The 26,536-nt window shown below is 35.4% G+C and overlaps 1 protein-coding gene across 2 annotated transcripts in view; it reads right to left on the bottom strand.

Annotated features, from left to right (window-relative positions):
* Window positions 1-2,785: 2,785 nt before the first annotated feature.
* TM7SF3 (transmembrane 7 superfamily member 3) overlaps window positions 2,786-26,536 on the bottom strand; it is a 30,157-nt gene continuing 6,406 nt past the window's right edge. For both annotated transcript variants that reach the window (XM_039882445.1, XM_039882446.1), the window contains exons 3-12: window positions 25,061-25,211; window positions 22,132-22,252; window positions 21,239-21,410; window positions 13,205-13,382; window positions 10,727-10,813; window positions 9,324-9,404; window positions 8,533-8,685; window positions 5,367-5,464; window positions 4,612-4,774; window positions 2,786-3,398 (exon numbers count right to left, since the gene is read on the bottom strand). In XM_039882445.1, coding sequence (XP_039738379.1) covers window positions 3,136-3,398; window positions 4,612-4,774; window positions 5,367-5,464; window positions 8,533-8,685; window positions 9,324-9,404; window positions 10,727-10,813; window positions 13,205-13,382; window positions 21,239-21,410; window positions 22,132-22,252; window positions 25,061-25,211 — 1,467 coding nt within the window. In that variant the 3' untranslated portion in view covers window positions 2,786-3,135. The remainder of the gene's footprint in view (window positions 3,399-4,611; window positions 4,775-5,366; window positions 5,465-8,532; window positions 8,686-9,323; window positions 9,405-10,726; window positions 10,814-13,204; window positions 13,383-21,238; window positions 21,411-22,131; window positions 22,253-25,060; window positions 25,212-26,536) is intronic.

Raw genomic sequence — 26,536 nt, 5'->3', positions numbered from 1 at the left:
ATATGATCGGCATGTTAGCTAATGTTATGGTGGTCATATTGTTATAACTATTAAATGAACATATGTATACCTTAAACTTACAAATGTTATATGTCAATTATATCTCAACTTGAAAAAGAAGACTGAACATCCTGTCTGGATTAGCTGCTCAAAATGCTGAAAGCTGAGAATGGAATAACTGATCCCAACGGGTACCAAAATAAAGGGCTGTGATGACTGGCTAGGTGTATGAGATTCCACGGGGGGTTCTGTATGTTTTAATCTCTTTTTATAAAGACACTTAGATTAGATTAGGGCCCATCCTAATGCCCTCATTTTAACTTAATTTACCTCTTTAAAGCCCTCTCTCCACAGTCACATTCCGAAGTAGGGGCGGGGGTAGGGTTTCAACATGAATTTGAAGGGGGACACAATTCAGTGCCTAACAAAAAGCACATAGGGAAACTCGGAAGGGGGAGGCCTAGTTCTTGGGAAATTAGATTCAAGAATACTTGGGCTTTAATGAAAGTTAATGTATCAAATACATAATCAAGGAGTAAACTTTATGCCAAAAAGTTCCATACGAATGCTGCTGTGAAATATGTATGGATATTGAAAATTTTGAGTAACCATTATGTACTTTGAAACGAATGAGAAATGGCCCATGACATCAGAGAATTAACTTGGAAAAACATGTTTTCACTGCAAAAATAATTCCCCCCAAAGAAGAGATTGTGGCGATATTAACATTAGGAGCTTCCTACCAATTTCTCCCAGGAAAACTGAAAATATTCAGATTTACATTTTCATTACGTTGAATGTTAAAGCACATTTGGTTAGGGAGTCAGGCATCCCAAATTTTGGATCAGACACTATTTTATAACTGTGACTTCATATAATTGACTCCTTGACCAAGAATCTCCTCAGGTATAAAATAAAGAGGTCAAGTGACACAATCTCTAAAGTCCATTCCTAGTCTAATATTCTAGCAATGTTAGAATCAGTTTTCTATCTTCTACAGAAAACTCTTCTACAGCACTGATTAGCTAGCTGCTGTGGTTTTAGAACCTGGTACCTAGCTTTTAAAAGGTTATCAGAACCAAAACATTTAAAGAACAATATAACTAATTTTTCACTTACTATTCTTCAGTTTGACACACTTGAAGTGCTGACATCAACAGAAATTAATGCATTAAAGACATTAGCTTGCCCCAGATTTCATTTCCTATTTCATTTATGCTTAAAATGTTAAAATGTCCTAATTACTTTTATAGCTAAGAAACTGTCCTCTTATGTCTTGTTGCTATGTTGTTATATGAACATATACCAAAAATTTTATAATGAATTTTATAATGAGACTTTTAAGCATTTTTTTCAAAATAGGTATTTATTATTAAAAAATTGTACAAACTTGTTATTACTCACCCCAATTATAAAATTTTAAACAATTTGTATCCTCGAAAAAAGTGTATTCCGTCTTTACAGTCTTCACTGGCAGATTTTTGATGGTATAGAAAATAACTCACAAACATTCCATATCACTTTGTTCGAATGTACAAAGATAGAGTATTAGCCAGAATTCCTACGATTATGAAAAAATTTTTATTCAAGTGTTACTGCAGTTAAACAGTGAGGATTACAGAAGAGTAAATGAAGTTTTGTATTTTTTAAAACCAAATGATTAGTTTTATACTTTTCATTTTGTTTCGGCCTTTCCAAAACACTTTTAAAAGCAAAAGTTAAAAATTTTCTAGTTATTTGAAATTTCAAAAATCTATTACACTTTGAAAACTCTTAAAAGCAGCATCATTTCAATAGTGGTTAACTCACAAATGTGCATGCAACCACCACAACCACACTGTCACTCAGGTATGTTAAAGTCACCAACTTAAAATCCAAGTTAGTGCCAGTAGCAGAGGCTCTGACAATTAAGAGAAAATACCATTAGGAGTAGATATGTATGCAGCCCAAGGCATCCAGTTACTTTTTTGGGGTAGAAAAAGTGTTAAAACTGAAGGGACTCCTTAGATTTCAAGGTTCTAATTTTAAAAAGCAGCTCCACTAAATACTTGAATCCTTTTTGAGTCCCTCATCACTTTAATAAAACAGAAGGTACAAAAGCTTCATGTAGAAATTTTCTGAGATTATATTTCACATTGATGCTAATAACAATTTAGCCAAAAGAATTACAAAATGCAAATTTCTGAAAGGTTACCTTATTAATTGGACTATAGATTAATTAAGGTAGGAGCCATTTGTATCCTAAAAACAAAACAATTCACGTCATCTAATGCAATTTAAATTAGTGATCAGCTGTCAAACTATTTTAAAGAGCCTTAAAAGAAAAAACAAAAAATAACGGGCCATTATTTGGAATATAAATAAATCATCCATGTAAAAGTTCTATTATCTATATAAATTGACCTATTTTCAAGTAACTGAAATAATTTTGATATTTGCCATTTTAAGCAATAAAAGGCAAAAACAATACCTACTGAACTATACACTTAAAAATGATTGAAGCGGTAAACATTTTATCACAATTAAAAATAAGCAAAAGGGTGCCTAATACACTACAAAAGATGCAACTAAATATCAGACTGCTTTTAGTAAGAAAATTAGTTCTCCATCTTTTGTACTCTAAAGTTCAAAGGCCCAGTATCAAATCCCTAAACCTTCAAATAATGGCCAATAAAGATTCAGTCTAACACTGAAATCAAACCACCTTCCATTCCCCACCACCTAGGTTTAGACAGACTGAGGCGAGAGAATTGTTCAAGGAGTTATAAAAAGAAACACCAAGAGCTTTAGAGAATAATCGTTTATTTATTTTTTATTTTTTTGTGTATATATAATAACTTGACCATACAAACCAAAAGGTAATTAATTATTAAGTATTTCAAAAAAGGAAATGCATCCCTACCACCACTTTTTTGGTCATCTTTCTCACTCTAACAGAACTATCATAATCTTGGCACACCTGTACCATACATACATCAATGAGGACACCGCAATATCATACAAAGCAGACACATAAACCTGCTTTCTTACGACCTGCATTGGAGACTGCTGAAGCAGGCTGTGCATAAACACCAAAGCTGAGGCAGTGTCTGCCTTGTACTTCAGGATCACACTGACCAAGGCCCCCTTCGACATTTATAGAAGTAGGGGTGTTCTCTCTCCAGCTGGCTGTTCCTTCTGGAAGAGCTCTCTGATCTGGGTTAACTGGCCATACAGCCTCTCTCTCAATGGAGGGATGTGGTAGCTAGGATCCAAGATGTTGGTTACTCTGCGCTCCCTCTCTCGTTTCCATAGTTTGTATGGGTGGGGAGGGAAAAGTGGTCGCCCTCCTTCTCTTCGCATTTGTAATGTAACTCCACTTACAGCCAGCATCCCCCATACTGCCAGGATAATAAAGTCTAAAAAACAGTAAAAAACACAGTTTGAACTTCTGCATTTTAAAAAAAAAAACCTTTCACAGACTAAATCTGTGTCATCCTTTCTTAGTAATATTAGACTCTCTGTTAACTTTGTCTAAACATATGTTATTTCCTCATTTGCAAATCAAGGAATGAATGAGGAAGCTGCAGTCTTACGTTTCAAAACAGGAATTTTCTATTATAGGCACTTGAAAATCCAGACTGGTTGTAAAGGAACTAGTTGTCTGGATCTTTGTCATTCCAATATTTTATAACCAGTGCCCACAGGCATAGTTGGGGGTGAGCAGCAGGCAGCATTCTAGGTATACCTTACAAATATATATCACGGAACATTAGACACCAGTATGCTATCTTCCCCCACCCCCCTACACCTATAGACTGGGTATAGAAATGCACGAGAAGATTCAACAACTTACACTGAGCTTTGAGTAAAGGCTTGGCAAAATACTATCTTGTATGTAAAACAAGACACATGGGTTTCAAGATCTCTACCATCAACCTCTTATCCAATGAGGGCAGGGTCAGGATAGCAGAGGAAAAGATTTAGCTTAAATATTTATAACAATGACGATTGTGCTTACACATCTTCAATTCTAAGACATGCTTTACTATCCTCAATATTTTAACATTTCTGAAACTAACATATCTTACAATCTTTTTGAACATTTATAGTATTTTTTTCCCTTTGAAAAGTTAATGAAAAATCTTTAATGGGTAGAAATGTTACAAGTGAGAAAATACTAACTGAAAATCATTTTCACTTCCAATTAGTAAATTACATGCTTTTTAAAGGGAGGGAAACAAGAATAAGTTTAAAAAATCAGGTTGCCATTCTTATTCCTCATCCCACTCCATCCCATGAGGTGGCAAGCTTTATTCTCAGCATTTTTCTCACAACCAGGTACACCTAAGTAATCTTGGTTTACAACTTTCTTAACAAAGTTAATTAATAGATTTTTAGAAATATAAACTTCAACCACTTTACAAATTTAAATTCTTTCTCTGATCATAAGTTATCATTAACAGGGGACTCTAATAGCATTTGTAGGGTGTGAGTTTTCCTTGTATCCAGTTAACTTTCTTTCCAACCAGTTAACCTTCTTTCAATCTAGTTACCTAGTGCTCTAGTTAGCACAGGTGGGCCAATATTCCTAGTTGACTATCATTCTTAATCTTGGATTCAGAGTCTTACCATTAGTTTGAAAAGGCACATTTGTGAAAGCTCCACGGAAATGAGTGCTGAGTGCTCTCTTGAGTACATTCAAAGTGATATAAGAAAGGCTTGTGTACAAGTAACTGTCAATGGCCAAAACCACCGAATAGGAGCCAATGAATCCACAAGTCAGTATGTTCAGCTGTGGAAGAGAGAGAGAGAGAGTTTAGGCTTCACCTCTGGTAGAACAAGAATAGTTTCTAACTCTCATGACTGGCCTCAATTACAGGGAATCACTTCTGTTCTTCAGGGTACATGACAAGGGATCAAGTCTTAGAGCTGAAAAAGCTTACCTAAAAATATAAACTGAAAATAACCTTCAACACCCATAGTGAGTTCTTAAAACACAGTTTACCTTATAGAAAAATATCTTCCCTGTGTAAGAACTTCAACAATAAAGTTTAATTAGATGAAGAACCATTCTTCTGCAGAGATAGCAAATGATCCATCAGGTTGTTGCATTATTGTGAGCCCTATCGTCTCGCCTCCCATTGTTAAAAGCATATGAACAGTGATAAGATGCTCCACTTAATTAAAAAAAAAACACTGTATGTAATCATAATTACAACTTCTCTTGCTTTCATAGTAACAAGGCTATTTAAAATCAATCATCTGATACAGATTATCATAAAGTTCTCCCTAGTGAATTAAACACACAAACTGATGCGATAAGTGAAAAACTGAAGGCTCAGGACAATATAATGAATAAATCTAACTTCTGATGAAACACTTACTATTCTTAGGCAGCCCATGAAAATTACCGGAATGAGAATAGCTATACAAGAGAAGGTTACCCAGAACACATCATCGTTACGAAATACTGTTAGGTTTCCTGAAAAAGCAAAAAGAAATCAAGAGTAAAAGACAGGTTCACTAAGTTAAATTTCATTTTCTCAACATCTGAACACAGACAGACACCAAAGGTTTAACATGAGAACCAGGGAGTATGCTGGCTATTAGAAATTACGATTTTAGTCATCTAAGTGTCAACACAATCACCTTTGAAGGATGTGTCCTAGAAGGTACAATGGTGGGAGGAAAATCAAGAAGGTAAAGGCTCTACATTTATTAATAGAATAATTTAGAAGAAGGTGGACTAGTCCAAGCTCTTCCATTCACCAGCTGTGATGCTGGGCCTCAATTCCCTAACCCCTAATATTGGAAGATTGAACCACTTCATCTCCAAGCTCCAAATCATCCATTTTAGCTCTAAATTTCTATGATTCCAAGATTTTGTAGTGTAGAGTAAAAAATATAAGTAAATGGCATTCAGAGTTAACCATATGAACTCTCACCCAATATAAGCAGCAAAATATATTTAAAAGATTTTTGGCATCAATGCATTTCCTGCCCAGCCACTTTGTCCTGGAAGATGTGATTTCCTAATGCATCAGGAAATAACAGTAGCTGCTTACTTCTCCTACTAAACTTTCTCCAAAATGTGGCACACCTTGGGTTAACCCAGAACAAATATATTAGAACTCCTATTTAAAAGTTAATTTTAAATAGCAAGGATCTAAGCCCGACAATCATTTATACTGACACTGGCATCATCACTCAGTCCAACCGGAGGCGGTCCAATATCTTGAGACCCATGTATCCTGGAAGAGTGGGAGTTCTGTAGTGAGGATCTGACCTTGGAACCCACATTCTCAGAAAGTGAACCACAACATGCTAGAGTGAATTTATGGATCACATTCTCTAATTATCCTAACCTTCATGATATAAACATGGTTTTTAAAAAAAAGTCTTTCAAGGAATCAGGGATTAAAAATAGTAGTTATAAACCCATATCCAAAAAGATTTTTGCATACCAATGTTCGTAACAGCATTATTCACAGTGGCCAGGACATGGAAGCAACCGAAGTGTCCTACGATAGATGATTGGCTAAAGAAACTTTGTATATTCGAAATATACAATGGAATATTACTTGGAGAGTGGAGGGATGATAGTTTAGAATTTTAGCCATAAGAAGAGATGAAATACTGCCATTTGTGACAACATGGATGGACCTTGAGATAATCATGCTAAGCGAAATAAGACTGAAAAAGTTGAAAATCACATGATATCGCTTATATGTGGGTTATAAATCTAAAAGCAACAAATGAACAGGACAAACAGAGACATAGGGACATGGACAATGGACTAGTGGTTACCAGAGGGTAGGGAGTGGGGGAGGAGGGGAGAGGTAGACGGAGTAAAATGTCAAACATAGGGGGTAGAGGGAGAGTGAAGTGGGTGTACATGTGGGATCAAATATATGGCAGCTTAAAGGAAACTGGACTTGGGTGGTAAATGACACAGAACAAGGAGCAAGGATGTCAAACCATAATACAGAAACCCGTGAAAACGAGAGTATAATTGTATTAACCAATACACTCAATAAACCCCTTAATAAAAAAAATGGAAGTGTATAACCATTAAGAGGTGTGTGTGTGTGTGTGTGTGTGTGTGTATAAAAATAGTAGTTATGCAGGCATGTGAAGGCAGACGCTTCCAGAGTATAAACTCTTTGCTGGCCACATAATGTGAAAACAGCAGTAATTTAATGAAGTTGGCCAAATATTTTTCAAATTTAATATTTGCAAATGTTAATGTTTGCATCCACTATCATTAAGGAAACACCCTGTCTTTGAGCAATGACATAAAGAAACATATATATATATATAAATGGTATATGCTAAAATTATTTTTACCAGTAGGAATATCTTGTCAAAAAGTTTATAGAGACAACTACTTCAGGTTACTTTTATAAGAAGAAAATTCTAAGGCCTTTCTCCTTATTTGTATTATCCATTTACTCCACACTTCTACCCTGAGATAGTTTTACAAAAGATGAAACAAAGCTTCAGTATCTTATCCAAGGTTATAAGCTAGTAACACATTAGCGACAGAGTTAGAATACATACACAGGTTTTTGGGTTTTTTTCCTTACTTCAAAATTTATGTTATTTCTACTCATCAAAAGCACATTAACTACTAAAAATTCTAAACTATCATCCCTCCACTCTCCAAGCATAAGACTAGATAAAAAGCTACCTGCAGGTGGTGCTGTGGAAATAAACTTGGCTATAGGTTTGCTAAAATCAGACAAAGGGCCTCAAGGGCCTCAGAACAGTCGGTACACATACAGGTTATCAATTCTCTCTGGCCTTAAAAAAAATCTTTAGAGAGAGCCAACTGCATTCTGTTATACTATTTTCTCAAGAACTGATAGCTTGAAGAGACAGCTATACTTATATCTAACATTTCCATCAACTTTAATCTGATGTTGTAACATAAGCATTATCACAAGAAGCAAACAGCCTAATAGAGTACCTTGGAATGTAGATACTCTTTCTGCATTTTTGCAATAATCGGGAAATGTAAGTTATTGCAAAACTGCAAAGAAAGTTAAAATCATTTAAAAAAAAAAGGTTGGGTGTACCAAAGAAGACTAAAAACAAAGCACCAGGTTGCCCAATTCAGCTGCCATCAGAACAGTGCCAATTTTATCTGTGGGATATTCGGCTTCTGCTTAAGATTCACTGAATAAGGATTGCAGGGTTTAAAAAAATAAGCAAAAACCACCGTTCTGTCATATATTAAGAAAATCCTTTACCTCCATTAAATCTCTCTCTTCTTCTCTCTCTTTCTCTCACACACACACACACACACACACACACACATCACAACAAATAATTACAAAGCTACCCCTAAAGACATTCTGTAAGTCATCTAGTAGAGGATGCCTTTGAGGAAAGAGAGATTCTTATTTGTATTGGCCTTCTAATGCAAATTTGCAGAATTCTATAGAAGGTCCCAAGTCCTTGATGGCATGTATTTGTACCTACAGAGCCCAAATAAGACTTTTCAAACAATGAACTAAAGACAGAAAACATTAGCTATACATTCGTTACCCAGTGGAGTGAAGAAAGTCACTGATGAGATGAAGAAGCCCAGTACTAGTCCAACACACAGCATACAGAGCATGAGGATTCCAAATCGCCACCAAGCAGCTACTAAGAAAATCCCACCAATGCTTCCAGCGATGGCTGTTAGAATCAGACGAACTGCACAAAGGAAGATGAACTGTTTGACCAGAGGTAGCTTGTCCAACTGCATGCTTTAGACACAATATACCATTGCCAGAGTCATCCTTAGCTTTTCTGTTGCTCAAGCACCAACAGAAGGTTGGTGAAGTCTTTAGTGGCGCCATGAAACCAGCACAGGCTCCCTCTAGGGAGGGGCCAGTCTGAGCCCTGGAAACTAGCCAGGGAGCTAAACCTCCCAGTACTGGTCACGGGAGTGGCTTGGCACAACCCATAATTTGGGGCTGAAGAAGAAGCGGTGACAAGTATTCTGTTAAACATGACAAGAAAAGAGTGGTTATATTTAAGGTAAAGAAAATCTTAACATTTTGATTGTTGTAAATCTCATAGTTCAATATACCACATAGTTGGAACACAGGTTTATAGTCAATATGACCTTTCATTTCCCTAAATACCAAGGAATTCACCATGCAGATTAAAAACTTGGAAGAGAAGGTCTGAATAAGTAATTTAGAAAAGATGTTTAGAACATAGGTGGCCCATTACTTTACACACATCATATTACATATAATGCCAGTCGAACTATAGAAAGAAAGGTCTCTGTAAATATGGCATCTTCCTTTTTTAACATCCAATTAAACTATGTTATTTTTACTTACCATCATATTCAATAGGTGTCAGTCTTGTAATCATGATATAAAAGAAGAATCCCATGAAGATAAAGCCTATGAAGAATAATTCTAGCAGCAAACCACCAGAAAGGAAAATAACACAAGCTATGGTTAGGTATTCATTTTACAATGCAATTTAAATATCTCATCTTCAAATACATGCTTATATATTAGGGCATTCACAGAAGAGAAATAACTATCCAAAGGCAGGAAAATTTAGAATTCATTGGTATAAATATAAATTTAGAATTCACTGGGAGCAAATAATACTTTGAAATGCATACAATATTAAAGTATTAACACTTTCTTGTGTACAAGTCAGTTTCAATTGCTAGGTTGTTAATTATTAATTTCATAGCTCATTTTCATATATTTATATTTCCTTCTTAAAACAAAAATAGTACTTTTGCCATTGTATCTGATCTGAAATTACAGACTAAGTCTCAATTTGTTACAGGAGCAAAAATAAAATGTGAAAGGTAAAAAAATATAACAAAATATTCCAAAGCAAAATATGACTTTTATATCTTCTTTCAATTCATCCTTTCCTGTTTAGGATGAGCAAGCAACTATTTTCTTCATCCATTAAAATACCTAGTAAAAGCTTTGGAACCTTGCATACAGCTTAGCTATTAAATTCCTTGTTACAGAATCATTCTACGCTTTGAGAAATTAAATAGTCTTCACAATATTCTCTTCTCAATCAAGGAAAAAAAATTTGGCAATGGAGAGAAAGGAGCTGCTACTTCAAACAATTTATTAAAGCAAGTTTAAAGACTTTTATGAGATCAAGATTATGTTCACTCTCCCCTGATGCTCCATTATACTCCATTATACTTTGTTAATGAACTAAATAAGGATTTTTTAAAGTAATTGTAAACATTAGTTACATAAAAGGCAACTCAAAGAATCCAAATCATTTTCATGAGCATATTTATATTCTACTCCCTGCACTAGGTTTCAATGAGCGGACCTCCCATTTGCTGTCTGAACCTCCCAGAACTGAACAAATACATGGAGCCTACAGCCTGATTTATACAAAACCATGTTGATCGCCATCATCAAATCCACACATTTTTATACTGACGTCCTGATTTCTAACTTATCTTTAGTCAACTAGCCAATCTAGCAACTGACAAGGTTGGTGCACAAATCAAATTTTATTCCTCTCTTAATAAAAGGAGCTTGTACCCCATTAATGAGAAAAGAGAAAAAATAAAAATGCAGAGAAACTCAGTAGAATCCTCACTAAAAAGAACCTAAACACAAATCTATGAAGATAGTGGAGATAAGCAGTTGCTTTCTCTTTTTACAGGACAGAAATTCCTCCAGCAGCATTTAAGATTAAAGACCATGAGGCATGTAAATAGCAACTATATCAGACATAATACCTGTTTTCCAGAATCTGTGTCCGAAGAAACAGATGAAGAGACCAAGCACGGCAAAAAGAGTGAAAAACACTTTGGTTGATACTCTTCCTAAAAATAATAACGATTTAGTGCATAATATACCCAATTTGATACTTACTATTTAACAGAACAAAACTTCATGAAAAAAGCAAAGTGACAATACTTTATTCCATATACATATAATTTATTTTTAAAATATCCCTGCCATTCCTAACAAATTCTTCTCCATAGGCAATGGCTGCTAGTATAACAGAAAGAGAAATTAAAAACTATATGCTTCCTGATAGAAATATGTAACATATTCTTGGGTAAGGGGGTGGATGGGGAGGAAATGGGAAAGGAGGAAAAAGAGAAAGTGCCTAAAATAAATAATTGTTTCTTCACAAATAAACTACAAGAAAAAAGGAGAGGGAGGAGCAGGAGGAAGAACTGGATTAAGAGATTTAAGAGGCACATCAAACTAAACAAAATGTTCAGATCTCATCTGAAACCTGATTCAAATGACAACAACAAAAAAACCTGTGAAAAGCAATTGGGATGACTGGGGAAATGTAAACATTGCCTGTTTTATGCCATTAAGAAGTTATCTTCAATATTTTAGATTGAAACTTGTGTTAATGATATGTGTGGCTATATTTTTTAAAGACAGAGCTATCTTTAAGATACACAGACTGAAATCTTGTGAGCAAAATGATAATCAGGGATTTGTTCTAAAAGAATCCAGTGATAAAAAGAGGGTAAGGAGGCAGACACACAGGTGGGTATATAGCTGAAACAAGATAATGTCATGAATCAAAATTATTAAGGCTGAATAATCGTATATGAAGACTGAATGAAGTTTCTCATAACAAAAAAATTTAACCAAAATTCGCATTAAAATAAAAGAACATATACTGCACTATAAGACACATGATTTACTGCCAATCTTATTAAACATACGTATTGCTTTGGAAAAAAAAAAAGATAGTGTTATAACTAACAATAAAGCACAACATGCTTCATAATGCCAAAAAATCCAAATCCTGTGATCCTTGGTAGGCACAAACTTAAAAACAAAACCATGATTTGAAAGGGCTTAGTGAAGAATAAAATATGCTCACTAAATTCACCACCATCATGACTCCTTTGAGATAAACACAAGAAAGTGATCCCTGAACTAAAACCAAAACAAAACACCTATACAAACTCATGTGAAAAACATTACAAACCCACCACCAATCAAAAAACATAAAATATTTAAGAGTACTCAAATGGAAACACTATGAAGATCTACATTTAAAAAAGAAACACAAGATAAAAGACCAGAATTTTCAGGGCATAATATATACCCACCTATCAGCTTTTCTAAGACCGAAGAGCCCAAAAGAAAAAGGAAACGAAAGATATGTCACATTCTGCTTAATTCAGACAGTGGCTGAAAATTGATAAATGGAAGGAATTTACCTTTCCTTTTTAAAAGAAAGAACTGTAATTCATCCCCAGTTGATGAGATAAAGCTCTTCTTTATTAAAAAAAAAAAAAGTTTTATATAGCTATAAATAGAATAAAATGAAAACAGCATAATATGTTAACTAGCATATGACGTATCTGGGTGAACAGATGCAGAATTCTGTATACTACTTCTGCATCTTTTCTGTGAAACTATTTCAAAATAAAATATTAAACACACACACAGAATGCTCTTTCCACATCTCCACTGCCACCATTCTATCTAAACTACCACCATCTCTCACTTGGATTAATACAATGGCCTGCTAATCAATGTGTCTGCTCTTGCCCCTGATTTTTCTCAAAAAAAGAGCCAGAGTGATCTCATTAAAATATGAGTCCGATCATGGCACTATCTGCTCAAACCCTTCAATGCCTTTCCATTTCACTCCCAACAAAAGCTAAAGCCCATACTATGACCTACAAGGCCACACAGCTTGCCTGCCCTTGTACCTCTCACCCTCCTCAGTCTCCTCCAGCCACCGTACACAAGGCAGTTCTTCAAACACACCAGTAAGCTCCCAATTGAGGACCCCCACACTGGCTGTTCCCTCTGCCTGGCAGGTACCCCCAGACAAATGGCTCCCTGCCTCACCTTGGGTCGTTCCTAGCAAGGACTTCCCTAGCCATGCTTTCTCAGATTCTTCTCTCACTGCTACTTGTTATTTCCCTTTTCTACTTCATTTTTGCTTCTCAGTGCTCATCACTTTCTCATGTATTTACAAATATATCTTGTCTGTCTCATCTCGCACACTAAAATATAAGCTCCAGGAGGGCAGGTATTTTGTGTTTTGTTCACTGACACATCCCAGTGCTGAGAATAGAGAGTGGAATAACATAGGGGTTTAAAAAGCATTTGTTGAATGAATGAATGAATACAAAAGCACTTTTAATAGTCTTAAGTTCTGTATTAGTTGATATAGATCTTCAAAGCCAAAGAAGAATTTGCAAAATCTAAATCTGTATACTCACCAAGAGAAGAACAGTTACTCTCCACTGCCTCAAAGCTGCAGGCATATGTGTGAACAGGAACATAAGCAGCAGATGTGTTTAGAAATGGGTCCCAAACAATGACATTATAAATGACACCTTGTCCCCGGAGGGAGGAGAAGGAAACACTTGTCTTATCATTAGCTGTCAGGGTAACCACCTGAAGCCAAAAGTAATGCGTAATTAGTGTTTAGGTTTTTTTCTAAAAGCTATTCTATCATAATGACACTTACATGTGATATTAAATAATATTAAAATATAATTCTTATTTAAAATATACACTAACCTATTTATCTTTGTCTAAAGATTGTCCCACACAGTTTGTATGTACTAATATAAATAAGCTCTTACACAAAACGCTTCTAAAGCTTTTATATAGGATTAAATATTAATAATTAAGTCAAATAAGATATAAATAATATGTAAAGACTAGTTAGGACAAAGCAAAAAAAAAAAATGTTTTTATTTGCTAGATTATAAACAACATAAGGGCAGGAACCATATTTATCTTGCCCAGTAGTCAGCACAATGCCCAGCACACAGTGCCCGGCACAGTGTGTAGTAGCTATTACTAATAACTACAGAACTGGTATAGACAAAGTGTTAACACCTCATAGAAAGTACCCACTGATTTGTTTAACAGGCTCTGAAATCAGAAAATATTACATTTAGTTGTGTTACGCTGTAGTCCTTAAATTAAAAAATTCCCTTTTAAAGGTTGTTTTTTAAATAGGTAATACTTAGAAGACAAAAACTCTGTAATAATATGTAGATAGATTCCTATTAATATAAGTGAGAAAATTAAATATTAGAGCTTCAGGGATAAATAATTATGAGCCTCTCAGAAGACTTCCACATTTTAAAAATAATGCTTAGCTTTCATAAATGTTTCCTGGGCAAAGGATTTGGTCAAGTTTAACAAAATGTTAACATTACCTCCAACTCTCCCAAGTTTTTATTATGAAATGTTCAACCTTCCAGAAATGTTGAAAGAATAATACACTGAATAAGCTATATGCCACTACTCAGATTCAACAACTGCTAATATTTTACATTTGCTTTTCTATCCCTCCCTCCTTCTCCCATTTTTTTCCTGCTGAACCATTTTAAAATTACAACTATCATGACATCTCATTTCTAAATATCTCAGTGTGCATGTCCAAAATACTGTTTCTCAGACTTAATGTGCATATGAATCACTGGGAGAGCTTGTTTAAATTCAAATTCTGATTCCATTGGTCAGAGGAGGTACCTGAGACTGTTTTTCTAATGACCTCTCCAGTGATGCCCATGCTATGTGTTCATCTACCACACTTTCAGTAGCAGGGTACAAAAGTATATTTTCCTATATACCCACGATACTTTAACTCGCCTAAAATTAATAATTATTGAATATGAAGTCCATATTCAGATTTTCTGCAAATGTCTTCTATAGTTTATCTCCCTTTTAATCAAGATCCAACCAAGTTTCATGCATGGTGTTTATCTCTAATCTCTGTAATCTAAAACAGTCCTTTCTATCTCCTTACTTCCATTCATCCAATAACTTTTGAAGAAATTAAGGTCAGTCACTTTATTTTTATTTTTCTTAACCTTGTCCCACATTTTTTTTTAATTAAAATTATTAGGTGACATTGGTTAATAAAATCATATAGGTTTCAAGTGTACAATTCGATAATACAACATTTCTATATTACACTATGTGTTCACCAAAGTTAAATTTCCTTCCTTCACCATATATGTGACCCCTTCACCCCTACCTACTCCCCACCTTCCCTCTGGTAATCACTAATCTGCTGTGTCCATTGAGTCAGTTTGTCATGTTTGTTTGTTGCTGTCAGTTTTATATTGCACATACAAGTGAAATCATATAGTTCTCAACTTTTTGTCTGACTTATTTCACTTAGCATGATAATCTCAGTATCCATCCATATTGTCACAAATGACAGAATTTCATCTTTTCTAATAGCTGAGTAATATCCTACTGTATACAGGTAACATACCTTCTTCATCCAACCATCTATTGTAGGGCATTTTGGTTGCTGCCATGTCCTGGACACCGTGAACAATGCTGCTCTATTAACATCAGGGTGCACATGTCTTTGCAGATAAATGTTTTCAAGTTTTTTGGGTAGACACCCGGAAGAGGGATTGCTGAGTCACATAGTAATTCTACTCTTAATATTCTGAGGAAATTCCATACTGTTTTCAACAATGGTTGTACCAATTTACATCCCACCAGCAGCGTAGGAGTTTCTTTTTCCCCACAACTTAACGCTTGTTACTTTTCCAGTTGATAATAGCCATTCTAATAGGTGTGAAGTGGTAGCTCATTTTGGTTTTGATTTGCATTTCCCTAATAGCTAGTAAAGTTGAGCATCTTTTCATATGTCTGTTGGCCATTTGTATGTCTTCTTAGGAGGTCCTTGCCAATTTTTAATTGGACTTTTTTCATTGAGCTCCATAAGTTTTTGTATATTTTGGATATTAAGCCCTTACCAGAGGCATTGTTTACAAATATCTTCCCCCGTTCAGCTGATTACCTGTCTAGTTGATGGTTTTTTTGCTGTGCAGAAACTTTTCGATTTAATATAGTTCTATTCATTTATTTCTCCTTTTACTTCCCTTGCCTTTGAGCTCATATTCATGAAATTCTTTCTGAATACAAGGTCCATGAGTTTAGTGCCTATGCATCTTCTGTGTAATTTGTTTGGGGTCTTATATTCATGGCTTTGATCCATTTTGAATTAATTTTGGTGTATAGTTACAGATACCAATAATCTAGTTTCATTCTTTTACATGTGGCTTTCCAATTTTCCCAGCGCCATTTATGAAAGAGGCCTTCCTTTCTTCATTATGTTTTTGGCTCCTTTGTCAAAAATTACTTGCCCGTATATATGAGGCTTTATTTCTGGACTCTCAATTCTGTTCCATTGGTCCGTGTGTTTTTTTGCCAATACAATGTTGTTTTGATCACTGTTGCTTTGTAGTATAATTTGAAGTCGGGAAAAGTGATACCTCCAGCCTTGTTCTTTTTTCTCAGGATTGCTTTCGTTATTCAGGGTCTTTTGTGCTTCCATATAAATCTAATGATTTTTTGTTCTCTTTCCTTATAAAATGCCATTGGGATTTTGATGGAGACTGCATTAAATCTGTATAATGCTTTAGGTAATAAGGTCATTTTAACTATGTTGATTCTTCCAATCTAAGAACACAAAATATCTTTCCATTTCTTTGCATCTTCTTCAATTTCTTTTAATAATGTCTTACAGTTTTCATTGTATATGTCCTTCTCATGCTTCATCAGGTTTATTCCTAGGTATTTTATTCTTTTTGTTTTAATCACAAAAGGAATTTTTTTTTTTTACATTTTTTTCTGAAAATTCATTGTTAAAGAGTATAAGAACACCATGGGTTTTTACTAATTGATTTTGTATCCTGAAACATTACTGTATTTATTGTTTCTAGTAGTCTTTTCGTGGAGTCTTTAGGGTTTCCTATATAGCAAATCATGTCATCTGCAAAAAGGGAGAATTTGACTTTTTCATTCCCTATTTAGATGCCTTTTATTTCTCTTGCCAGATCACTCTAGCTAGGACTTTCAACACTATATTGAGTAATAGTGATAACAGACAGCCTTGTCTTGTTCCTGATCTTAAAGGAAAGGTTTTTAGTTTTTCACCATTAAGTATGATGTTAGCTGAAGGTATGTCATATTTGGCCTTTATTATGTTGAGGTACTTTCCTTCTATACCCATTTTTTTAAGTGTTTTAATCACAAATGTATGCTGTATCTTGTCAAATGCTTTTTCTGCATCTATAGATATATGATTTTTATCCTTTTGTTTATTTATTATGTGTTGTATCACATTTATCGATTTGCATACATTAAACCATCCATGTGTAAGGGCAGTCACTTCATAGAATATTACACAATCTGGATTTTTCAGATTGTGCTCAAGGTGCCCAACTTGTACTTTCATGCCCTGTGTTTCCTGTAAACAGGAACTCTAAGGACTGAATTCATGTTGCCAGAATATTCCATAGGTGAATATAATGTCAGACTGCATTCAGGTGAGCACATAATGCAGGTAGACCCAATATCAGTGAAACACTGACCACATGGAGAAAGAGGAGACCATCAGAGCATTCTACTCTAAAAGTAGTTTTCTAAATAAATAAATAAATAAAAATAAAAAAATAAAAGTAGTTTTCCTTTTACAATTAGAATTTGAGAGTGCTATTAAGGCATCCTGGGACTATTCTGTCCCCAATAATCTTTCACCTAATGATCCTTGCCTGAATTATTTCACTGAAGGACACAAAATAGTTATTTCTTATTCTAATTATCCCTTCTACATTTATTAGCTGGCACTGTTTTGTAAAAAAAGCACTTTCTCTCATCAACTGGGGATGAATTACAGTTCCTCCTTTTAAAAAGACGGGGAGATTCAATCTCTTTATAAATCTTCAGAATAATTTGATGTAAGAGTCTCTTCCGATGGTAGCGACTAGGGTTTTTTTTTTTCTTTTTTCTTTTTTTTAGTATCTGTATGGACTTGTTTTTATTTATTCAAGACTTATAATCAAGGTGAAAGGATTAAAAAATACAAAAAATACAAATTGGTAGTTACAAAATAGTCATGGGGATGTTAAATACAGCATAAGAAATATAGTCAATAATATTTTAATAGCGATGTCTGGTGCCAGGTGGGTACTAGACTTATTGGGGAGATCATTTTGTAAATTATATAAATGTCTAATCACTATGCTGGACACCTGATACTAATATAATATTGTATGTCAGCTGTAATTGAAAAATAAAAAATTTTTAAAAAGACTTATAATTAACTATTTCTTTTCGATGACTGAGTTGTCTCAAAGTTGGCCAGAGCAAGCCTCTTCAAAGAGGCTCCTGTCTTTCTGACATGCCCTCATACCCAGTGAGGGTTTCATTAAATTCTGGCACACGATGTATCTCTCTCTCTCTCTTTTTTTTTTTTTTTTTAATGAATGTGGCTTTGCAATATCTGTATATTTTTTTGGTTTGTTTTTTAAATTTTATTTTATTATTAGTTTCAAGAATATAGTACATTGGTTAGACATTTATATAGTTTATAAAACGATCCCCTTAATTACTCTTCCTCTTCATTGGCTCTCCACTTAGCCAATCAATACATTAATGCTAACTGCATTCCCTATGCCATGCTCCCCATCTCCATGACCATTTATCAACTACTAATTTGTATTTCTTTAACCCTTCACCCCATTCTCCCAGCCTCCCAACTTCCCTCCCCACATATCTAACTCTTAAAAGTTAAAAATTAACCTTAAATGGTCCTGTTCTATGAGTTCTCATATATATTTTTTTAATTACAGTTGACATTCAATATTAGTTTAAAGTATATAGCATAGTGGTCAGACATTTACATAACTTATAAAGTGATCTCCCTGATGTCTTGCACCCCCATCTGATGCCATATCTAATTATTGTGTTACTGACTATATTCCCCATGCTGTACTTTACATGCCTGCGACTATTCTATAAGTGCCAATTTGTACTTCTTAATCCCTTTGCCTTTTTAACCCAGCCCCCAAACCCCCTCCCATCTGGCAACCATCAGTTTGTTCTCTGTATCTATGAGTTTGTTTCCATTTTGTTTGTTAATTTGTTTTGATTTTTAGATTCCACATATAAGTGAAATTATATGGTACTTGTCTTTCTCTATTTGTCTTATTTCCCTTAGCATAATATCCTCTAGGTCCTTCCATGTTGTCGTAAATGGTAAGATTTCATTGTTTTTTATGGCCGAGTAATATTTTATTGTATATATGTACCACCTTTTCTTTATCCATTCATCTATCAATGGACACTTGGGTTGCTTCTATATCTTAGTTACTGTAAATAATGTAGCAAGGAATATAGGGATGCACAGACCTTTTCGAATTAGTGTTTTGGATTTCTTTGGATAAATAACAAAAGGCTGGGTCATAAGGTAGTTGTTTTTAATTTTTTGAAGAACCTCCATACTGTTTTCCACAGTAGCTGCACCAGTTTGCAATCCCACTAATAGTATACAAGGGTTCCCTTTTCTCCACATCCTTGCCAACACTTGTTTGTTGATTTATTGATAGCCATTCTGACAGGTATGAGGTAGTATCTCATCATGGTTTTAATTTGCATTTCTCTGATGATTAGTGACCTTCTACTGGCCATCTGTCCTCTATGGAGAAACGTCTACTTAGGTCCTCTGACTATTTTTTAATCTGATTTTTTTTGCTAAGTTATATGAGTTCTTTATATATTTTGGATATTAACCCCTAACCAGATATATCATTGGTGAATATCTTCTCCCATTCAACTGGTTGTTTTTTCATTTTGTTGACACTTTCCTTTGCTGGGCAACTTTTTAGTTTGATGTAGTCCCAACTGTTTATTATCCAAAAAAATATTAAGAGCCATGTCAGAGCATTTACTGCCTATGTTTTCTTCTAAAAGTTTTATGGTTTTGGGTCTTATATTTAAGTCTTTAATCCATTTTGAGTTTATTCTTGTATACGGTATAAGAAGCGGTCTACTTTCATTTTTTTGGTATGTATCTGTCCAATTTTTCCAACACCATTGACTGAAGAGACTGTTTTACCCTATTGTACATTTTTGCCTCCTTTGTCATAGATTAACTGACCATAGAGATCTGGGTTTATTTCTGGGTTCTTTATTCTGTTCCATTGATGTAGGTGTCTGTTTTTATGCCAGTACAATGCTGTTTTGATTACTCTAGCCTTGTAGTATAGTTTGACATCAGGTGGTACGATACCTCCAACTTTGTTCTTTCTCAAGATTGTTTTGGCTATTCAGAGTCTTTTATGGTTCCATATAAATTTTAGGATTTTTTTGTTCTAGTTCTGTGAAAAATGCCATTGATAGTTTGATAGGGATTGCACTGAGTCTACAGACTGCTTTGGGTAGTATGGATATTTTAATGATATTCATTCTTCCTATCCATGAGAACAGTGTAAGCTTCCATTTATTTCTGTCTTCTTCAATGTCTTATAACTTTCAAAGCAGTTTTTTTTAACCTCCTTGGTTAAATTAATTTCAAGGTATTTTATTTTATTTTTGGTAATTGTAAATGGGAGAGAGTTCTTATATTCTTCATGAGAATAAAAATGGTCTTCAAAATTTACTATTTTAAAAACGACAAACTGATAAACTTTTTCAAAAGAGTGTCCTAACTTGTGTCCTAATTTGTGAATAAGCATGATGAGCTTTCTTGTATAAAGCTCCTTCTTAGCAGGGGGCAATGACATCCTAGGCAACACGGCAACAAAATGAGATGCTGTGAGTCCCTAGGGTAATCACATATGCTTGTTTCAATCACTTCCTTATATATGATCTATCAGTTCTCTGGAAAGAAGCAGCCTAGAGAAACTCTGCTCATTAACCATTAGACTGAAGAACGACCTTGTATATTATTAGACTGCTATCAGGCACCTTTTAAGACAGATAAAATCCTGCCCTCTACAAAATTTAATGTGCATTGGAATCACCTGGAGGATCTCATAAACTAGGAATGGGGTAGAACCTAAGAGTCTGCAACTGAAACAAACTCCCAGGTGATGATGCCAATGCTGCTGGTCTGTTCCCCACACGCAGAGTAGCAAGAATTTACAGGGGTTCAAAAGCTCAGAGAAAATTTTTGCTCCAAGTTAGAGGTATGAGAATACACAGAAAATTACCACCCACTTCCAACCATATCTCAAGATTACCTATTCATATATGTGGCTACAAATAAAACATAATATAATTTACACGCATCTCTTCAAAGACTAGCATTACTTTGGGGTATAACTAGCAAAGACCCTCAAGACATAACAAAATAAAAGAGAATAAAGTGAGAATCCTAAAAAGACCAAGCGAACAGTAAAGAAATAAGATCCTAGTAGCTTCTTCCCTACTCAACTCTTAACAAAGTGTCTCAATCTGGCCATGTAAGTCATGAGAATTAGACTTACCTTGATAGCATTGGCTGTCACCTGAGGCACTTCGGCCATCCTCTGCAAATGCTTCAGCAACCCCTCTTCAGTGAGGTCATTCTCAGGCAGAAAATACTGATAGACATCATACTGCAACCTCCACCTAGAGTCCTGTCCTGTCCTGATGTCACATGGTGGAGGATCTGTGCCTCTAAATTCAACCAACAAAACTGAACATCAATCTCTTATTGTTCAAGTTTCATCTATAAAAAGGAACCAAAAGCTCGAAGTTCAAACTTCTAAAACAACGATTCCAACTTTGGCATTATGAAGAAAAATAACACAGACAGGCAGTATGGTTAATTAACCAGATGTTAATGTCAGTCAGGCCTAGAGTTAAATGCCAGCTTTGCTATTTATTAGCTGTGTGTAAGTAAGCAAGTCACTTAATCTCAATAACCCTTAAGGAAACTTTCTGTAATGTAAGAACTGCCCCTTCTTAATAAAATTGTTAAGATTAAATGACAAAGAACGTAAAGCACTCAGCACTGTGGATACACAAAGAGCATTCAAATGTTAATCAAATGCTAGTTATCATTACTATTAAAGTATAAACTAAGGCAGTTTTAATAAAATAATAAAATTCTTACAAAAAAAGGGTGTTTCATGGCTCCAGAATGCTTTCCATATTTAAAACTTTTTACAGAAACTAGGACGTACTTCTATGGTCATAATAGAGACTCAACATCTGGCTCTTCTAAGAATGGAGAGGGACAGCATTAACTGTCATTTGACAGCTCCGGTATTAGTTACAATGTATGAATTACATTTATTCGAAAAAATAAACAACTCAATTTCACTAAAAAGAACGATGAGTTCTGAAAGAGTTCACTGAATCTACACAATAGCCAGTCATTAAGAGACAGACACACCTTTCATAGCCTAGGTTTGCTGGGGCAAATTTGATAGTTGTTTCAAAGAAATCATATGCCAGGTAAATGTTGGGATCAATATCTAAATCAAACTCCAAATTACAGCCTCCAGGGATAGGATCTGGATGAAAAAATAAGGAAATTACTCAACAGTGAATTCTTACATATTCAAATTATACTCAGAAAACAGAACTCTATTCTTATGAGAACTTCCTATGTAGAAGTTAAATAAATACAGAGCTTCTAGTTTTATACTACCTCATGAATTGAAGTTAAAGAGCATTAAAGTTAACTGAGGTTAAGGACTCTGGAACAGGGGTCAACAAATCTTTTCTGTAAAGGGCCAGACAGTGACTATTTTAGGCTCGGCAGGCCTGATGGTCTCTGTGGCAACTACTCGATCCTGCCCCTCATGGCACAAGAGCAGCCACAGACAACACAAGCCAATGGGCATGGCTGCATTCTAATAATGACTTCATGTATAAAACAAGAAGAAAGCTGGATTTGGCTCACAGTCTATAGTTTGCCAAACTCTGCACTAGAACTGAAAAGGTCCAGAGACAGAGATTCTTAAGCTGGGATCCAAGAATGGGTTTCACGGGCTCCATGAACCCCTGCAATTACATGTTGAATGTGTGCATGTCCTAGGTAGAGAGGTTTTTATTAGATTATAGGGGTCTATGACAACACAAAAGAGCATAAGAACTCAAGGATGGAGGGAAAAACCACTGTCAAAGAGAGAAGGAGCTCCACAAGTAATGAAGGAAGAGGTGTACACTTTTCACATGCATTTCAACAGGGAGAAAGATATCATCCTAAATTCTAGAAGAGTCCTTGTGTATACATGTAGAGTAAAAGACCTCAAAAGACCCTCTAGACCATGTATCAGAATAGCATGTGAATGTTTAATTAAACACAAAATAAATCTGAGGTATTTCATTTACATTGATAATGGGCTAAAACAGATCTCTTTTCTTATTAGGAATCCTATTCATGACCTTTAAGCATGACAAACTTAAATTGGTCACTTAACATGAGCTCAACTCCATACTAAGAACTGTATATGGTGGACTCAAGTGGAGAGACTGAAATAAGACAGAACAAGGTAAATCAATTTAAAGATTTATAAGGTCTCGACTTCATACACTCATCCAATCATTCCCACATTTAGGTCTGAGTTTCCTTAAACTAAGGAATTCTGGTGGTTGACTTCCTCTGGCCAGATGTAGAATGGAGATTCCCACTGTACTCATGTGTGTCAACACTGTGTGGAATTTTTCTCAGAATTCCATGCTCTTCTTTCACCCTCTCCTTTCCCTACAATTATGAATATTTACCACATCTGAGAAAATATGTACTGTAACTGAAGCTCCATTGTTTATAATTTTTCTTTGTACACTATCCTCGATGGAAGCTTGAAGTCCATGGTTTTTGATCAGGCAATTTACCCTTTTGCTACAGATGATATTGTCATTTTCTATCTCTAGCCATTTTTTGGATTCTACACCCTTTACTAGCTACTGCTCCTTCTTTTCCTCATTATCACCAAACTTTGAGGACAGTCTAAATTTCCTCACCTGATCTTTATTCTTCTATCACTGTAATCTATTTTTTATCCCCATTGCACCGATAAAATGACTCTCATTAAAGGCCATCACTGACTCTTAACTGCGCTATCATATGAATACTTTGTCACTTCTCTTGACCTCTCTGGAATATTCTATTTACTATTCCTCACTTCAGGCAAAGCTTCCAGGTTCTTCTCTTAGGTCCCTGACTACTCTTGAGTCTTATGCTTATTCTTCAGTAGTTAGTAACTACCCAGAAACAGTGCCTGGCCCGTGGGAGGCACTATGAAAATATCTGCCATCACTACCCCACCCACCCCCCAAATCTCTATGTACATGACTGGACAATCGCACTCACTTCTGTGGCTTTTCAGTTAAATATCTAACCTCGTTTATCTTACAAGAACTTCCCATATAGAAGTTAAATAAATACAGAGCTTCTAGTTTTATACTACTTCATGAACTGAGGTTAAAGGGCATAAAGTTAACTCCAGGCCCTTATTTTAAAACTCACTACTATGTATTTCCATCCAGGTGTCCTCTAAGCATCTTAGATTCATTGTGTCCCAAACAGAAGTCACCATCTACTCCATTTCAACCCCCTAAAACATCTAGCACCACAACAACCCTATCTCTATGCTTATTTTGCACCACTATATCCCAGCTGCCTAAATGGGAACCCTATAGTCCCTCTTTTTATAATCTATAACCACTAGCCATTGTATCTTATCAATTTTACCTTCCAAATATCTTAAATCTAGCTCCTCTTCTCCATCTTGCCTCTCGTGGCCTCTGTTGCAGATCCTCATTTCTCACTCTGAGTTCTCAAAGGTATGCTGAGTCCTGACTCTGCTATGCCCTCACCAGCCTAGCCCCCACACTGCTTATAGAGTTAACTTTCTAAGAGATGAAATGCACCACATCATTCCTCTACTTAAAAACTCTCTATGCTTCCTCAAAACTGACCTAAGAATAAAATGTAAACCTCGAATTGTATATGAGGCCCTGACACTGGCTCCAGCCACACCATCTGCCATTGTCCAAATTCTCCATTTTTCTTCCATACCTTCCTCTGCCTAGAATAACTCACTAAAGTGGTCAGGACCGCATCTTGCCTTTTTGTTACCGCTTCTCTACAGGTTCCTTAAATGTTTTTTGAATGAATAAATGTATCCTCCTAGTCCCTACCCAGGCTTTAAGTCATCATGCTAACTCTCTAGCTCCCTTACTGTTAAAACCTTTCTGATTAAATATGTTGTACTTACAGTAAACACTTTTAATAGAATTACAGTTTTCTCTAAGTTTTCATGAACAGTCCCACATTATGGAGAGTAATAGGGAGTCAAAGACAGAAAGGTTACCTCTTTCTGAGTAGGAAAGTGGAATGGCCACATTTTGGACAGGCTCAGCATCTAAAGTCTCCAAGTACCAAGAGCACATACTCTGCTCTGGTCTAAGAATGAAAACCAGTCCTTTGTCAGTGCCTGTTCCTGAGGTACTGGGAAGGAGAATCTACAATAAAGGAAGGAAAGAGTCATCATGCATAGGGAATTAAGCAAAATATTTAAATTCCAGACTAGATCTAGTTTGCATGTCCTATTCCAAATCTTCTCAAACAAACAAAAAGAATAAAAACAGACCTTCCTTAGATAATTAACCTCTGTGTGTACAGTCCCATGTATACACATGGAAGAACTATTTTAAAATATAGGATCTTTGATCAGAAATAGTAGATGCCCGGTAAAATTCCTAAGCTTTCAATCCCCCAAATTAAAATTTACTATGTCAAGTAAAGTACTAAGACTACTGTCAATTGATGAAACTAAAAAATTTTGTAATGAGTTTGATGTCCTTTATTCAAGGGAAAATAATCCAGGATTGGGAGAAAACAGTGCCTCACAAACAGTAGAGCACTCTTCCCAAAGAATATGGGGCAAGAATGAGTTTCAGAAAGCATGAGAAAGAGGAATGCAGAAACAGGGCATGATGGGCTAAGAGGTTGGGGAATTCCTTGCCAGACTAGCAGGTCCTATTTTTAGGGTAAGGTAATCTAGCTAAAACTGAGTTGGAGGATTGAGATTAGAATACGTTAGGTTTCATTGACAGGTTTTTCCCATAAGTGCAAACTGACTTGCCAGGTGACTTTCCCGTAAGTTCCAGATGGGTTTCAATTTGACAAGCATAAGGGAGAATGGCTTAAACACTAACCAAAGAACTATAGGGTCAACAGTTTCAAAGAACCAACTGCCATGATGACCCAAAACATCCAAAGTAACACATTTCATCAGGAAGGGCAGAGGAAACAAACGATTCTCTTCACATAGACCACTCACTTCTAGAGCTACAGGAAGTTCTAGTTATCATCTTCTCAGTTGTATAGACACAGTAAGAACTAAAGGCAGCTCAAAGAAAGGAACATTATTACAATTAAAGACAACTAAGATCCTTTATGCATGAAAATTGAGGCCTAAGATGCTGTTAGTCCAGGCCACTTTTGTCACATTACTTATGTCAACATCCCTTTATCCAAGCTGTTCCTCAGAGGTAAAAACAAGCATTAGAACTATTCTGTTGAGCTTTTGTGAGAATTAATTACATGGAACACCAGACACAGCGGTTCCTAACTAGGAGCCCCGAAGGCCCAATGAATTTCCAGAGGTCTCCATGAAATCATACAGATGTATCCTTACATTTTGCCAGGTAGAGAGTCCAAAGATTTCGGCAGACTCAATCAAAGTCTATGGCCCTAGGAGCTAAGGACCATTAGCTAACACATGGTAAACATGCAATAAATATAAATACTTTTTATCTCCATCCTTTCTCCTCCTTCAAATGTT

Source organism: Pteropus medius, unplaced genomic scaffold (genome assembly GCF_902729225.1).
Source record: "Pteropus medius unplaced genomic scaffold, Ma_sr-lr_union100, whole genome shotgun sequence".
Taxonomy (NCBI): Eukaryota; Metazoa; Chordata; class Mammalia; order Chiroptera; family Pteropodidae; genus Pteropus; species Pteropus medius.
This window is presented reverse-complemented; position numbering and strand designations above follow the sequence as displayed.